We start from the raw sequence: 18,640 nt of genomic DNA, 5'->3' as shown, positions 1-18,640 counted from the left end.
CTCAAGCTGAGTCAGGTAGAACAGGTTGCCCAGGATGTATTAAGTCAGGTTTTGAATATCCCCAAGGGGTGGAGACTCCATGACTTCTTTATTCAATGTAATGTTTCCTAGTGACTTGTATTTACTGCACATTGTAAGAATTTCTGATGGCCTTCTCGTTATATTGAGCTACACATTATTAAGTTATTAGTCAACTAAAATGCTGCTCAGTAAAGGAAGAGTTATAGCTTTTCTTTTCATGGAAACTTCAATGACACAGTGTAATTGATTTAAAATGAGCATCCAGTTCTAGAGAAACGACAAAGAGCTTTTAGATTGCTAAGAAAGTACTCATTTATTCAGTATCTTTAGTGTTATTGTCCCTTTTGATAGGGTTTTCAAAACAACCCAGTATTTTATGGAGGAGTAGCCACAAGTTTTCATAACTTTGCTTTTAAGATAGAAGTAGGTCTTGCTTTGTGTATCTCTTTTCTCTCAAATGTTTCTTCGAGATTGCCAGTATGTATTGATGCAAACAGACCATGGTTTGGTACAATTAAGTGGTTAAATCTGAAAAAGTAGTTATCTCAGACGGATAGGCAAACATGAGGAGTACTCCTACATCATAAGGAGTATTCCCAAACCTTGAAGAGCCTGTTCTTAGACTTGATACAAAGCCAAGGTACTTGGGAGGTAGAAACAAAAAATATTTTCTGCCTATAATACTAATAATTTTAAAAAATCAGGAACCTGCTTTTCCATGATTTTTGTGTGTGCAATAAATAGCACTGTACCCCAGAATGACTCAGACAGGAATCTAAGAAGCCCACTTTATTACATAGCTAAGAATGCGAGAAAACTCCACAACTTGTACACTACAAAGGTATTTAAAGAAATGCTTTAACCTAATATTGGAGAATTTCACTTCAAAGTAGTATGCAAACAAATGTTGTTTGCCTTCCAAGGCACTGTAGTATAAACATAAAAGATGCAGATGCTGTATATTTAACAAAAACAATATAAATATTGTTAATCTAAGTGACAAAACAGCACATTTCCTTCCATTACAATCCTTAATTTAAAAAATGTTAGTTTTATTCTCAGTCATAACATGTAATACAATGACAATACAAAACATTCCTTTAGTGACACCTACTCAGAATATGTCCCCTATGTTATGCTAGTATAAGTACTCAGAACACCATGAAAATTCTGCTGCGCTATGCAACAGAAGTTTGGCTGTCTTCACTTCTGATAAAACTGTTCCTCACAGACCTGACTCTGCAAAGTCTGAATATCATCCAGTTTGAAATGCTCCTTAGAAGACTAAGTACTCGCTGAATTACATAAATTTAACATTACACTATTATTTTTTAAAATAAATTATCTTTCTCAAATATAAATAGTGTCAGATTCCTCAAAAATATTCCTCTTTTAAACCTTGTACCTGGAAAAGTTTCAATGCAACGTGAATTTAAACATTGTCTTATTGCTAGGAAAAGAAAAAAAAAAAAAACACACCTTCACATGGCAAAGAACATAGAATTGTGCTAACCTGAGTTTTAAATGAACTAATACTGAACTTATGAAGGAAAAAAAAAATCTATTTATTGCTCAGCCTACCTTAAGAAAATGAAAATATGAAACCAATCCAGATCAAACAGTTCACTAAAAAATCAGCATTGATTCATAACAGTGGTTCTTTGGCTGACTGAATGTGATGTAGTAGTTGATTACAATAGACTGGTGTTCGATGCTTATGTATAATCACTTCAATTTCTCTCACAAGCAGTTCTGGATATAAAATGCTGCCTTCTTTTAAAGCATCTGTAAAACAAAATATGGTTTATAAAACATTAGCTGCTCTGTCTTTCTCTGTCCAGGTTCCCTCAAAGTAGCTGAAACCTAACCTGGAAGTTTTCTGTTAGTTGTGCAATCATGAAAAACTAATTCCCCTCTCATTTACTGAAGTCTGCATTTTGATATCTATATGCTTGAACGCATAAACAGATACACCAATAAATTCCACAGAATTTATTAAGAGATAGGGTATGGTCACATCCTGCAGTGGTTAGTGTCTATGGTCCACATCCTGTCTACTGTTTATACAGGGTTCTGATACATCAGATATGCTCATATTCCGACTCTAGTGAATACTAGATAAAACATTCTGCATACAGGTGAAAGGTCTGAGCTCATACTCACTGCAACTAGTCCCTAGCAGTAAGAGTTTTCAAGTGTTACATGGAAGTAGCATTCTTTGTAAAGCATTGTCAAAAAAATATATATGACTGAAAGTCTTACTTAGGACTGCATTTTGAGTATCTTGATCTTGGTCATCCAGATGTATCAACAGTTCTTGATACAGAATCTCAATATTACTTTTCATTACAGATTTCATATCACTGTCTTTTACACAATTAAACCAATTAGTTAAGGTGCGAGCAGCTGCCAGTCGTACATCACGTGAAGCATCATCCAAACGCTTTAGAACTTCTGCAAAGGAACAAATATACAACCAATCATCACTATTAACAGAGAAGTTATCTTTTTATTTTTATTTCAAAACACAAATTTATTTTGTAATCACTGAAATTGTTGTTGCATTTATATATGTGACATCTTTCTGTCTTTTGAACTTGTGGAATACATGTATATTCTTCCTAAAAGCATGCATAGGATTGTTATTGGATTGTTTTCTAAAAGTTAATTATGTTGTCAAAATATTAAAATACATTTATTAAATTATTTAGATTAGTTGGCTAACACACTCTACCTTCATACCAACATGATACTAATAAGCTTTAGAGAAAGTATCTCTATTTGGCAATACAGCACTGTAGATTAGTAGTTTCTTCTTCTTTTTTTTTTAAAACCTACCCCACACAACATGGAGAACGATGTGACTACCATTTATATAACACATTACTGTTCTACTTTCACTATAGTTAAAACATTATTTCACATAGTCTAAACTAGGAAGCAAGGCAGATGAAATACTGGTAAGCCTTGGAGACAATAACACTGACTAAAGTTCCATCTAGTGGTCTAATGTATAATAACATCGGGAATACTTCAGCTCAGTTCTGCTCAGCTGGTAGCAAGGGCATAAAAATGATATTAGCATATCAGCAACAGAATATCTTAATAAAATGAAATGTTGCAGTTGAAAAGCTAGTACAGAAAGGGCCTGCAAGAAGCAAGTGCTGTTGGAGTCATACTTAATACCTACTCACGTGTGTTAACATCTTGATTCTTTAAAATGCATACCTGCACTTTATATACTTTATGCAGTCTCACTTGGCAATAACAAATCATGTCTTCATCTCCACAGGATTAAGATGTTAAATTGCCTCTCATATACAAAACTGTTGCTGACCGTATGATTTTGCCCAATCTACTTTTTCCACTTTTTTTTCCCCCACTTTTCCTTAATTTTATATAAATTACTATATAAAATTACTCTAGGGGATACGTACCCAAATAGTTAAAACACCAGATAAAAGAACAGAACCATAGCACTAGAATATGTTTATGGGAGTAAAATAAACATGTGTGAGAAACCAAGTCAACATGAAATCTACACCTGTTTGTAAAGGCTTTTTTGCTCTTCACGTAGTACTAAAGCCATTAGACATAGCAGATTTGTCATTTCCTAGTCTGTGTTAGTACTTTCATTGCTACCAGCTGCAATTAAACTGCAGGTGAGGTGGACAACCTTTGGAGTGAATCCTAAAGCTACAGAGAGAATCTGCTTACTGCTCCAGAACGAGGACTTTTTATCATTACAAACAAAGCTTCTGTGACACTTCAGGAGAAAAAGTAAGTGTAATTTTTCAATATGGAGATGTGCCTCCATCATAAAACCCAAAAACTCTCACACTTACCTGGGTAAATCTTGGTAAGCTGGTCTTCATCAAACTGCCTCCCACAGACTTTTAAAAAAACACCAACAATACAGCAACCCATCAGTCGACTAATTTTAGAGTCTTCATCCATGGCAGCAATAATTTCGGGCATTAGCACATCTTTGACTTTCAAGGTCTAGAATTAACAAGAAAAGCATATAAAAAACAACAGCTTTTCAGTCTCTCTGAAACAATGTGCTTATTGGTTACATCAGTTATCATTAGATCTGACAGATACTGGCTTGCACAATTTAAAAAGATAAAGTTAATTATAATTACACCTGAATCTCCTGACGTTAGCTTCATTTTTACCTCTAAAGAAGCTTGGGAAATGGAAAATCCACCAATAGAACAGCCATTTCATGAATACTCAGTATATATGCATGAGTTTTACATTATCTGTAAAAGCTTTAGTCTTGCTTGTCTTTTTATTAAAAAAAAAAAAAAATCTTGGCAAGACTTTCAGTAATTTGGAGATGAGGACTATGTGTATGTACCAGTAGATGGTGCTCTTATTCCAAAAGGAAGCTTTTAAATAAAGATTTTTATACAACATTTTTAGTGAGTTTCATTATTTGACTTTAATATGTACATTTCATATACATTAATGTAAAAGGGTGTTTAGGTCCCCCACTGATTCAGAAAAACATTTAAACACAACAGTAGTCTCTGATGTTATTTTCATATACGTGAAATCAACCAGTTACATGTGTTTAAGCATTCTGTTCAATTAAGGTCTATTATAAAGGCAATAAAGATTATAAGCATTTAATAATACTTAAAGTCCATTTGTTTTTAAAAATGTCCTTATATTGAACATTTTTACTTCCACATGCCATTTTTGCTAGCAAACAAGCTTCAAAAACCTCCTCAGATTCAATTAATCCTTGATCACTACAGAACCTTACGTTTCTTTAAGCATATTCCTTGCCAGCTCTCTATTTTAGTTTCTATAGATACCCTTCAAGTTCCATCTCAACTCCTCCTGCCCTTTCCAGGAATCTTTTACATTTTTTTCCTAAATGGACCTGTGGGTTCCAAGGCAACCAGACAAGTTGTCTTCACCACATTACACAAAAGCATGTACTGGCTAGCTCCAGTGCCGCTCCGCACGTACTGGCTAAGGGGCCAGTTATGTCAAGGGCCTGAGTATTTGGTGTCTCAGAACTGGCGTTATGCTAGAGCAGATCTACAAAATTTCATGATGGCAAGTTCTACACCATATAGCAGGTCTCAGGTCTTTTGTCAGGATATCACCCTCTCCTCACTTCTGATCATTTCAGTTATTAGCACTCAGTTGCAATTAATTTTATTATGAAAACTATACATCCACCTGAAAATCCTACTTTAAAAAAGGATTTTTTGTTTATTTGTTTTCCTTGCATTTATTTTGCTTTCCTGCCTAAGATTTCAAAGTACGCTTGATGAGAAAGAGAATTTACCTCTTCTGGTGAAAGTGTTTCACAGTGAATTAGAGCCCAAAGGCATGATACAGCTGTAGTGCGGATGGCAGCTGCTGTTCTTCCAGCATGCCACTGCAGATTAGGAGCCAGAATGTCTTTTATCACAATCTCAAGGTAGCTAGGGAACAGCCTGGAGCCAAAAATAAGAAAGCAAAACAAAGGTTCATGAGAAATTGGTAGAGAGACTGACAGGATGTAAAAGAGAATTTTCTGTCATAGAAACATAGGCAGAAAAGGGGGGAAAAAACACAAAAAAAACCCACAAAACTTATAAGCTAACACGTTTGTAATGTATGTGATAAGCCTTTCATAACTTAATTTTTCCAAGGCAGTATTTAAACAAATACCTAACATTCATGGAAAGGGGAGCCTGGACTTTCTTCCACTTCAGACGATGCCCATGACTCACTGTGTTATCTTGGTAAACTACTTACCTTCTCTCTGTCTCATTTTCTCCGTCTGTGAAGTGGAGATAATGCTCCATGTGAATGCTGTGAGGATTCATTAATATTTGTAAGGCCCTTTGAGACTGTCCAATGAAAGGTATTCACAATGTGAAAAGTATGAAAGCTATTGATGAGACCACATCTACTGATATTGCACGGAGTCTACCCAGAATACTTCAGCTTTCCCTTGGCTCAGAATCTTGTCTCCCTCAAGGATGTGAGGTCTGTAGGATTTTTAAACGGTGCCAGTCCCAATAGCAATTTGCTTTCATTACAAACGTACAAATCTGTGATATTTTTGCTGATGTGTTTTCCTGATCCTCTATTGAATGTGTTGTTACAATACTAAAAGCTGTTGCAAGAATCAAAAATTGCAAGAGGCAACATTCCCTCATACCCTTTTAATTTCATCTCAAGCAATTTTAAATTAAGAGAGAAAGATATAAATCTTACAGGCAAGTTTAAAAAGACTTTTCTGCATCAAGGAAGCCATGTCTGCCTGGCCCGTCAGTAAATAATTAAAGCTCTGGTTATTCACTTTGCCTCTGTGCCTTAAAGAGCAGCTGGCAGTGTGCAAAACAGATTGACTATTAACAGGCTAAATCTACCTTGACTCACATCCCACTCTATTCAGACTTCCAGCAGACCTGGACTGCAGCCACCTGAGTGCAAAACAGCACATCACCACCCTGGTGCTTGACAGAAAGGGAAGAAGCTGTTGCTGATTTTCTAAGAGTCCTACGATGCCAGGATGAGTAAGTGGTTCCCACAGAGAGGTGCCAAGCCACAGGAGGAACGTAACAGGCAAATGTCGACAACAAACAATTATTGTTAAGTACCTTTTAACTTCTTTTTTTAAAAAACACAAACAAAATTAACAACACAATATCATCCACCAATGGTAAAACTTTCCACAATAATATTATATCAATGTAATCACAAATGTAATTGTATTTACTTCTTTCCTTTAACTATTCTTTACCCATTACAGTTAGACCGTGTCACTAACGTATGATTAGCTAGCCTGCCAGACTTTTGTTATCTACTGCACATACACAAAACTGACAACCTCTTATCTTCTACATGATGAAAATACGTATGCCTGGCTGCTGCTTAGTCACCTGGCTAAAGAAGGGAGCAGTCTCAGAAAGTTCGTTCTTGCTTCTTGTCCAGCAGATGGCACTTATGATTCAGTAATAACAAGAAATCTGACTTCCCATTAGACACATCTGAATTTGTCAAAAACCTTTAGATTTACTATTTTAAACACATTCCTAAGAGTGAATAATTTTCCATTCAAAAAAGTTGCCAGAAAAAACGTAACTAATGATCACCATCATTCCAAAGCAGCTCCAAAGCAGTTCTGGGCTATCTGATCAGTAGCTGCTTCTGTTCTTAATAAAACCCTCTATTAAACTGTAAAGAAAAACAATCTGTCAAAACATAGAGGTAAATTCCATCAGCATTATGTTAACCAGAATGCTATGCTATTTGTGAGAAGTCTTGTTCTACTGCTTTGAAATAGAATCAGTAAAGCAATACTTGGCAGTTATCTGACACAATAACGTCAGACTTAAACAAAATTAGATGACCATACCACTGTGTTTAGAAGAATAACTGAAACCCTTCCTATCTAAACTGTTAAAATGTTTTAAAGAGCTGAACAAATTACTACCAGCAATGAATGTGATTGTGTAACCAAAACTTACTACTACTTCACTGCCCTATCTCTCATTACCATTAAGATGTACTTTTTGCTGTTGCTAATGCATTTAAATTCTCCCTCTTTCCATTTTCAAATCTTACTGTTGTAAATCTATGTAACTTAATTTTAAACGTGAGCTATTTCCATGAAAGAACATATTTGTGCTGTTTGTATTCAGTTAGTTGAGACTTTATTTTAAACTGGATAAGAAACAACTAAAATGTAATCTATGCATATAACATAATAGTTCTTATGCAGATATAGAAGGCAAATAGAAGGCAAGCTTTAGAATTAAATTAAAATTGCTAACCCCATTTTATGGACTTATATAATTAAAATGGAAAGAAATTTTAATTTTTTTTTGTTGTTGTTCGTTGTTTTTTTTTTCTTGGTTGGCTCCTTCTCTGCTTTCACAGCACTGCTGCACTTGGCTTTATGCATTTGTGGTTTGGTTGCTGTTTTTTTCCCAAACTTAATATCCTAAATCTAGGTAATTTGAAACAAAATTGGATTTGCTTTTACAAACCAAAAACTCCAAAAATGTTTTGTAAACATCTTTTTAAATGCAAAATCTTTATACGTTACTTCCTCCAGTAAAGCATTTGATTTTATAGTGGTAAGTAAGATCAAAACTTCAAAGTGCCATTTCACTCCCTCTACTGCTTTTTAGTTTCTGAAGATAAACGTACTGGTAAAATTCATTGCTTTGCTCCTGTTCTCAGAGGACAGAGAGACTCATTATTAGCCATGCTGGGCCATCCTTAGCCAGGAGTCATTCTTGGTACAAACAGGTCTATTAACCTTACTGGATGTATCTAATCTTGACAAAAGGTCATTCACTCACGCTGCCTGGAGCTAAGCAACTTCCATCATGGCTATCTGTGGACAGGCAGTGTGATGTGTAGCTCTATTTGCTGAGTACACTACTTTGAAACATATTCTTCTATTTTTTTTCAATGGTAATTGCCCTTTTTTTGTGAATCCAAGTGAAGCTAATAGCACAGCGGGTTTGTTTTCTTCTTCCCTCATTTGGTTCCATTATTCATACAAATGACTGGGTTGCACAGAAAAGATTTTTTATTCATCCTATTTGACTATTGCTTAAATAAAATAATACTGCTTGATGAGATTTACCTTGTGGTCCTCCACTGATGATCTCTCTCTACCAGCAGTACCTGCATGCCCTAAGAGAGTCAGGACTCTGTAGCATGCTATGTAATGTACCTGTCATACTGCTTGGATGCTTTCCATAGACCAAAATGAGAGGCAGAACACCAAATTAAACCCCCAGTTTTCAAATTCTATTCTGCTGTATGCTACAATTATATTTTTGAGGTGAAAGAGCAGGACTCCAAATAACTGCATCTGACACCTGATAAGGATTTGAATATTGGATCCCGAAAATATGTAAAGAGGTAACAACAAATATAGCACAAAAGCTTTCAGTTAAAAAAGGACAGTTTCATTACATTACCTCTTTCACACTAGCTCAGAAACTATTAGGGGAGAAACTATTAGGGAGAAACTATTAGCAGAGTTTCTTCAGCTTAAGTGGAACCCCACTGAAGGGTAAACAGGAGGGTTCTTCTGCCCATACCCTCCACTACCCTCCACCCCCCATTATAGGATGGAGGCCTGCAATATACTAAATAGAAATCTAAAAATGGCAAAAATATACCTACATTCATCACAACATGGCCTTAAAGAATCTGTCTCAGTGTTCAACGTATCAGGATGCCCACTGAGTGCCTATTTGCTCCTCAGAATCATGAAAAACTAAGTATAACTGACTGTTGCGATCAAAGTACTTTTAGAAAGAATGCTTCCTATGATAAAAAAGGGAAAAAAGGAAAAAAAAGGAATTTTAGAGAGTTAAAAATGAAAAAAAAAAGATGCAGACTGTATCAGAATGCATTGACATACTAAATGCAGCAGGCACTGGGAAAATGGAGTAGATGTACTTTATGTATTCAGGACAACTTTGCAGAAGAGTTTTCACTGCTAGTAGGGCTAAATTAATAATGACAAAGGGCCCCACTGCTGGGATTGTTATAAATGGAGGGTTTTTATATGCATGGTAAATTATAGTTCGACTCTATTTGCAGTGCTTAAATACTGCAAGCAACAGGAGACTTCCAGCATCAGTCACCGAGAGTAATAATAATTCCTTCCCAAACATTTAGTTCAATCACTTTTAAACACCATGCTATACCACAACTTTTAAATGGCCATATTTTTCAAGTATTTGATTGTTTTCTTACCATAGCTACAGGCAAAGTTTGAGGCTTTAGGACTTGGCTGGAATGGAACAAACAAACAAAAAAAATCCTCTCTTTCCTAAGAATCCCCATCTTAGCTTTCAAACATATATTCTTTCCAACTGTAGTACTTTCTTTATTTCTTAAACTATCCAGATCTTCATGATATCCAATTTTAATTCTTCCACAGTGACAACGATATGAGAATTATAGTGGAAGAAGTCCAGACTTCAATTTTCATACTTTTTATTTCTTAATTATTGCCTTTGCATGCCCCTTCTGAGCATTGTTAAAAAATACAGCAAGAAAAATATGCTATAGAATATGGTGGGAAAGCCTTTCTTCTCCCACACATGCTAACATGGACACAATTATAGGGGTTAAATAACTACCATGGTCATTACTTTTTAATGCTACTTTAGTGTTCAAATGGCCGTGTGAAATTAGAACTCTACTTACCCCTGAGAATTGACGGTTTCATTTGCTTTCTGGAGCAACTGTGATAAAACAGTGAAAAGTTTTAAGCGCATCTGGGGATCTTTGTTTGGCTGAAGACATGTCTTAAGAATGAGAATAAAGTCATCAAGAGCTTCACCTATGACAGGACCTAGAGAAAGAACATGCAATACCTATTTTGGAGCACAAATAAGTTCTATTTGGATGTTTAATATCAGAGTACTTAAAAAAATTATAATATGCTTGGCATTAAAATAATATTTACCTTTCCACTCTTGCATGGCAGCTGTTGATATATCCATGTTACATTGTATTAGCCAGTGTAGAAATACCTAAGCTAACTCTCCCTGTGCTCAGGTACTTGCAGACAGCCATGGCAGCATGGTGCTCCCTGAAGACTGCTTTATCCCACATCTCACTTAACTGTTTTGGTTCTGCGATGCTACAGTGTATTATGTAGCATATCAATGACATCTGCTACCTGCTGGGACCAGTGCAGTATGAAATGGCAGTCTGGGTGGATTAACACATTTGAGGGGGGGACTAATGCTGTTTGTTATGTAGCTCTGAAAGCTTGAGACTGTGCACAAAGTTCTGGTTTATAGAACTTAATGGAAAATTATACTGAAGCTGGTATGACTGTGATACCACACCAAACAGCAGAATTGGTTGGCTTCTATCTTCTTTCAAGTTTTTCCACATGCAGCATTCAAGCAAAAGTGTTCATGACTCCCAGAGGCACATGAAAGGGCATGTTTGAAAGGGTCGGCCTCAAAACTTGGATAATAAAATTATTGCAGTTGTATTATTCCTCCATGATGATTATTTGAATTTTACAAGAAAATCTAAAATAATGGTGACTTCTTAGAAGGTACTATTTGAAATAAAAATATTTCCCAAACTCATTCCCTAGCCTGTTAACGTTTTCACATCCTTTGATGAATTCTGTTTTTACCACTAAACGATAAACAAAGCAAGCCCAACTTGTTATCCCAACATCTGAAGAAATGATTTTGTCAAAAGAGGAGGAAGTTTCTACCATTCTCCTTGATATTGATTAATAACTACATGGTTTTAAAGAGGAGTATGTGTAGACCATACACATGCATTATTCTGCAAGCTGCTTACTGTAGAATGCTCCTTCTGCTCTGTTTGCTATAAAATGCTTTCCCCTAGGAACTTCTTCAGCTTTACTTTCTTGTGATGCACATTCCATTCAACTCCAGTCACTAAGAAAACCCTCCCAGAAAGCGACACAACACTTTGGCATTTCTGATGACAAGAACATTCCTCACATGTGAAATGAACGGATTGAAGCATTCAAGAATCCAAAACAAGTTCAACAGCATTTAATTATATCTGGAAATTTAATGTTTAAAATTAAAAAAATAAATAAATAAAATCAACCGAACTTCAGTGTCTAGACTTAAGCAACACAGGGTGAATGTTAAGCTGCAGTTTGCTATATTTCCATGCCAACAAGTAGGTCTCTATTTTCTTAACGTTTATTCAAGATACATTGCTTCATGTGAGTTCTGAGGAATTTTTAAGACACTTATTATATCAAACTGATAACAGCAACTCAACAGATGGAAAATAAACAAAATAATCTACATTGTTAATTTCAATGTAAGCATACATTCCTGAAAAACAGTAAAAAACAAAAATTTAAAATAAGTAAACCCGATTATATTGATCAAAAAATAACATTATGTGTGGGAATGAAAAGAAAGAAAAATGAACAAACAAACTGAATAGCTCTAGGAGATGCTGTGTCAGACAGAAAACACAGACAATAGCATATAACCAGTGTGGGATACAAGCCAAAATGTTTGCCCAGACGTTTTATGATTTATTTGCCATTAAGGAAAACAGAGACAACTGTCTAGAAGTTCCTCAGTCATGGGATGAGGAGTACAAATCTACAGAAAAGTTGGCTTCTTGGAACTTGCACTGAAAAAACTTTTTTGTTCTTTCTAAAGACGAAAAACAAAAAAAAAAGTACTGGAGGTCTCTTCCAACCTAGAAATTCTGTGATTCTGTGATTCTGTGATACTGGTTGATGCACAAACCAGTGAGTGTTTCACATAGATTTGATAAGTGTTTTTTTTTTTTCTTTTTTTGAGGTTCAAGTATTAAATGCAGAAGATAACAGTTCCTTAAAATGTATCTGTCCATCTTTATCTGTTTGCAGTATGGATACTGGTAGCCAAAGTCACTGCATACATTCCTGCTTTAACCAATAAAAAGGAAAAAGCACATAAACAGGATAAAACGTCTCAAAACAGGAGCCCAGGACAAAAAAAAAACCTGCCTGTCACTGCCTCCCTTGCCTGAAAATGTGATCAGGACAGCTATGTCAGAGGTATGTTCACTGCGGAGATCAGAAGTTAGCTGAAATGTATGCTAGAGTATTTCACTATAGCCTGTGTAGTGGTGCATTGGAGAACTTACCTGTGGAAAGGCTTGTACAGGTAAGTATCTTTTATAAGATAAGGAAATAGATGGAAAAAAACAGATACGCTTTTGGACACCATAAGTTTTTTTTAAAACTTTTCAACTACCTTTTCATAACTTTTCATCTCCCCATAATCCCTACCTGTTTCATTTAGCTGAAAGTATACTGCTACTTAAGTGCTTTTGGTAGGCTCCTTGCAACCAAGGAGTCTTTTGGAATTTGAGCTGCTTGAATGTTTTCACTTTGGTTTTCATTATACTTGTGAAGCTTTTGAATATTACACTACTCATTATAAAACACAATGTGTCTGCAGGCTACCATGATTATTACTTTATTATTATATTTTTTTTAACTGGATGAGCCTTCAAACTACTAAATAAGTCATACCTGAATGATTTGCGATGACATCTAACTGTAATATTTCTGGAGAATAGCAGGTCCAAGAATCATGTGATACTGAAACCCATTCCAAAAGCTGAATTATATGCTGTTTGTAGAGACAAAGAAAACTATCCAATTGCTGTACTTCGGCTAATGAACACACTGTTTCTTCTGCCTGTTAAAAATAGAGATGAAATACTTCATCTTAACTGGAACAATATACATACATATATATATATATATATATATTTTTTTTTAAAGGCAAAACTTAAAAAAATCTGTTTATACTATGAGAAGGGAAGGAACAAGATGTGCATAGTTTCAACTTGGACAATCAAGACCAAATATATAGTGTCTGCCTACAATAAATCCTTTAACTTTGATTTAGCGACAAATATTTGTCCTGATTTCAAAACAAAATCATAAAGAATACAACAATGTAGTAGCAAACTAGAAGAATCAAATCTGTTTGAAAACCTATCCAGAAACTAACCAAATATAAATCAGTTCTTATTAGTTTTAAGGATGTAGTGATTTTCTCCTTATTTAACAACGCTTTAAAACATGTTCATAAAGACAATTTCCCAAACTCACATCTAGGAGGCTGTGGCAGCTTCCAAAACATATTGCTGCTACTATTTGGAGACGACAAGGTACTCCCTCTCTCCAGTGCCTGTTTTATTTTTTTTTCTTTCCTTTTAAAAAATGTAATTAGGCAAAATGCTCAAAAAATTTCTCTAAGAAAGAGTTTATGAGCATGGTGAACGCAGTATCTATAGTATTAGTGATTTCAGTGGACAGTGAGTAGAGAATAAGGAGAAAGGAACAGTCAGAACCCCCACTGAGAAATGACCTATGTTGTCAGTATGGTCTCCGGTTCTAGAAGGGAAAGAAGTAGTGCAGCACTATGGGTGACACCATTTGTCTTTAAGTGGTTCAGTACAACTACAAATTGTAGTCATATTTTTAATATTTTTAAATTGAACTCAATTGCACAAGCTAGCTGAAACATGGAAGCATTCTGCCAGACAGTCAAGGCAACGCAGAATAACTTGTAGGTAAAATACTCATTTTCTGTAAATAAATTGGAAGATTAATGACAACATGGCAAGACAGAAACCATTCTCCATCAACAACTCCCCCATCTGCAATACCTTTCTTTTATAGAACAAAATACAAAACAGATACAAAACAATACTTCATTTCGAGGCAATTTAAAATATACTATTAAGTAGTTTCATGACTGCAATAGAAAATAGGAGAGATCAAATTAAATATGCCTACAGATTGATGTAGGTTTTCTCATTCAGAAGGGTCTCATAATTAAATAGTTAAAAAAAAAAATAGAAAGGGTGATTTTCTTTCCTGTATCTGAAGCTAGCAAGTTTAATGATACATTATTTTCATGCTTATAATCAATACGTGCCCAAAGAAGAAGGAAGACAGCACAAGACAGTGGCAATGAAACAAAGCCTTACCTTTAGGTCACCAGGTATACCACTGAGAAGCTCAATACACGCCTAACTGACTAACATCTGATATAGCTCAGTCTATTTGGGGCTGTAAATCATACTTCTCATCACAATACCTCATTGCTCAGTTGGTGGTCCTGGTCTTTTTCCTTAGCCCCAAGCAACTAGAAACACTGCAGAGCAAAAAGGGCCAATCAAGCAAGTAGAAGACTGCAACACCCACTATCAGATCATTTCAACTGTGGCCTCAGATCTCTGCGATCTTCTGTCTCCTTATATTAAAGTCTGAATTGAAGTTCTATAATGCGAATTTTTGAATAATTTATTCTTACACTCAAAATCTTTTGATTCTGAATGCAGGCTTCTCTTCTGAACAACAAATTTACATTCATAAGGCTACATGCAATACATTTGTTCTACATGTTCTTAACAGTATTTTAACGTGGACTTCTTGCCTTCTGCAAGTTGAAGTTTCTGAATACCCAGTAACTGGGAAAACAAACAAACAAAAAACAAACAGCAAGCTGTGTTTGTCTTTGTAACAGATTTATATATTGCTCTTATGTAATCTCTTCGCCAGATTCTGTCTAGCTGAAAGAAAGGCTAATGAGAAAAAAGATTCTCATCCAAAGTACTGTCAACTTTAAAAATAATCTGTAACTGCAGGAACATCCTAAACCTTTAATAATCTTTGGAGATTAACTTTTCCACATATGAAAATATATGGATTTACCTCCACGAAACTGCTTTCTTTGTAGGAGTATGAATCCATAAGATTTTAAATGGACATTGCTGACTTTATGGACCATTTTAGGGCTAAACAGACAAGATACTGGAAAGCATACCAGATCAATCTGTCTGAGGTTTACTTGGACAGATTTTCTCTTTAAAAACAAAACAAATAAACAAAAAAGGCCAAAAAAAACAAATCTCACTCTCACATTGGCTCTTCATTGAGACAGATCTTTGTGCTGTACCTCTCTGTCCTGCAAAGTCTGTTCAATACTTGTTTCAAGCTTGTTCCATTTTACTTCCTTCAGATTAGTTTTCTATGTGTATGTCTCCTTGGAGGCAGCCTGTCAGCTATGGGACCATAAATACTGATGATACACAGGCCTTTGGAATATCATGCCTGGGAGCAAGAGAAAGGAAGTAGAATAGCCATCACATTTAAGGAGCACATTTGAAAAAAAGACAACTCGCATAGGTCATGATTATACTACATGAGGATGGCTTGCTGATTTATTTGATATTTAGCTCGGGGAACTAAAAGGAAGAGAGAACTAAGAGGGTGAGATAATGTTTAGCCAAAATGCTCATCTATTATCAGGGCCATCTAGAGATGTCCTTGATTTTAAAGTGTTCCTGCAACAAGATTTAAACTTTTAGTTCTGCTCAGGGGTAAAAAGGTCAAACACTGTAAAATGAGTCTGATGTGAACCTAAACATAGAAAAAAAATGAACACTTTTTTTTTTTTTTTTTTTTTATGGACAGTAGCACTCTTGATCTGTAGATTAATTGTTCTTTAATGGTTAAAAAAAGAGATCTGAGACCATCTTCAGAGTTCTGTGTTGTAAGTTTTAACAAATATTACCCAGCTGACAACCACAACATTTTCTGGTGATCTCCTTTCACTACATCAACTTTTTGCACAATTTAGTCTCCCTCTTCAAAGTTATCTTCACCTTGAAGTCAAATCGCTCTAAAGCCTGCATTTCCCTTTACAGGTATCCCATTTGTAAACTCTCACATTGAAACTTCTGTCATTCAAGACAAAATAGTTTATTAAGATAGTACCTCTAGAAGGAAGACTCCTGCCCCTCTTGCCCCTGCATAATATCAGACACTAAAATAAAAATTATCCAGTGTAATGGTTCTCTTGATTGTCATCAAGCCACCTGTTAATATGTTAGGCGACTATGCAGTGAAATATTGTTTCTAGATATAAAAACAAAGTTATTCAGAAGCATCTTTAGTTCTCTTCCCTTTTTAGGTGTGCTACCAATTTTGTCCTGGCCACTTGCGTGCATGTGTACATAACCTAACATTAACAATAAACCAGTGACTTCTATCCACCTAAAAAATTAAGCAGCAACAGTTCAATCAGCACCAACAGCATGCCCAAAGCTTTGCAGAACCCAGTGATAAGTACAAACTCTTTAACACCTCCTTTCCTAAACCACTACCTTAACCATAACATCCACTTAAGTAAAGCATTCTCCTAGGCCAATTGCAGCCCTTACCAACTTCGAACTTCCCATGCTCCATTAATGTACTTCAAGCCATCTATCCTGAAACTTAATCTAAATGCATGAAATATCTTGCTTTAACAACAGCCTGCAGACCCATACTGACCACAAAATAAAACAGGACTCTAGGGCCCCTCTCAGAATCAGCACATATTTTAATTCTGTGGGCCTTCACCAAAAGTTATGAAGAAATGTAGCTCTCCAGGCTCTGTTGTCCCAAACTGTAACCCCAACTCCAAACTTAATTTTATTGTTTAACACACATAGTATGTGTAGTAAGAGGTGCACAACTCTGGACTAACCATAAGCTATTACTCCCCACTGATACAGCCAACCCTTCAGTGAACAAGCCTTACAAGATACTACAATAAAGCCAACTCTTACGTTTCTTATGAGAGTAATATGTTTTTCTGTTACATCAGCCAAACTCAGATATTAAGCAGATTTCTGCTCATGTAGGAGCTAACATATTCTGCTCTTCAGGCACTAGTGTTGCCCTAGATTTTGACCACAAATTCATTACCATACTACCCCTTAGCACTACCATCTTCCAGATCCAGAAAAGAAATACTCTCCGTCACTGCTAATCTTCATTACAACTCTGTGGATTTGCAAAATTCAACACTAAATGAGATCTTGAAACTGTTGTCTGGAAACAGTTATAGCACTTAACCAATATGAAATGTTTGATCTGTTGCTAGCAAAGCAGAAATATCAATATTTTGACTGACAAATGATAACATCCATAGATCTTTCATCCTTCACAGTGACTTCTAAATATTAACTACCAGAACAGTGCCATAGAGATAGGTATTTGAAGAACAGCTTTATTTTTATAATCCAAGTATTCCCTCATGCTTATTTCATTCTAATAGAGTGAATCCAATGAAGTTGAAGCTATATCCATATCTAAATATTTAGCTATTGTATTTCTGCACATTTTTTTGAAATACCAATTGCTATACACACACATATGAAAATAAGCAATCCTTAAGCAATACTACAAGGATGATACTTCTTAGCTTTCACAGACCAGATTTTAATGTTTTATTCTTTTGGATACATTGCTTGCACCTGTTTTAAACAGACTAAATCCAAAGTAATTTCAGCCATGGAAAAAGATGAGGAGACAGACAAAGGGGCAGACTCAGTGTCAAGGTTGATGCAACAGCAATTCACTTCAAACTCTACCAACATTTGTGAACCTGCTCACAGTTAAAGATTTCTGTGGTTTAATGTCTAACAGCAAGACAAAATATCATGGCTCTGTGTATACAAAGTGCTATACCAATAGGAAAAAACAGAAGCATAACAAAATACTAAACCAGTTAATTGCTTACCTTTTCTTTAAGGTGCTGAGAATCTGGTGTTGCCATTACTGTCACCAGAACTTTCAAAAGCTGCAAGCAAATTTCTTTGCAGTCTTCCTGGCACACTTCAATTAATGCTTCTACACAATATAGCAATTGTTCCATATAAAAGACCTATTTTTTAATAAAGAAGTAAGTTTATTATGTTTGTTAGAAAATATTCATTTTAAGGGAGAGAGTAGGGAAGTGAAAATAATAAAACCTGAGTGCTGTATAATCTCCTAAATTGGTAATTTATTCATCATTTCGTGTCAGTTCATTTGACGACCTATATTCTACTTTGTATAGAACTCAATATAATCTTCTTCCCATGTTCTGTTAACAAAATAAATGATCCTGCTCTTAACCACACAATTGCTCCATTGTAAATAAAACATCAAAGTATTTCAGAATGCTTTCTGATAGTACTTTCTCATTCTGAAGTGTAATTTGTTAATTAATAACATATTTATTACAACTTTTTAAAATATAATTCCATGTCTTACTATTTTGAA

General features: G+C 35.3%; 1 protein-coding gene across 1 annotated transcript in view; it reads right to left on the bottom strand.

The window, feature by feature from the left end:
* Positions 1-795: 795 nt before the first annotated feature.
* Positions 796-18,640, bottom strand: part of DNAAF5 (dynein axonemal assembly factor 5) — a 28,812-nt gene continuing 10,967 nt past the window's right edge. The window contains exons 7-13 of the mRNA XM_068699393.1: positions 18,117-18,260; positions 13,061-13,229; positions 10,219-10,366; positions 5,330-5,480; positions 3,867-4,023; positions 2,284-2,475; positions 796-1,806 (exon numbers count right to left, since the gene is read on the bottom strand). Coding sequence (XP_068555494.1) covers positions 1,667-1,806; positions 2,284-2,475; positions 3,867-4,023; positions 5,330-5,480; positions 10,219-10,366; positions 13,061-13,229; positions 18,117-18,260 — 1,101 coding nt within the window. The 3' untranslated portion in view covers positions 796-1,666. The remainder of the gene's footprint in view (positions 1,807-2,283; positions 2,476-3,866; positions 4,024-5,329; positions 5,481-10,218; positions 10,367-13,060; positions 13,230-18,116; positions 18,261-18,640) is intronic.

This window comes from Anas acuta, chromosome 15 (genome assembly GCF_963932015.1).
Source record: "Anas acuta chromosome 15, bAnaAcu1.1, whole genome shotgun sequence".
Taxonomy (NCBI): domain Eukaryota; kingdom Metazoa; phylum Chordata; class Aves; order Anseriformes; family Anatidae; genus Anas; species Anas acuta.
This window is presented reverse-complemented; position numbering and strand designations above follow the sequence as displayed.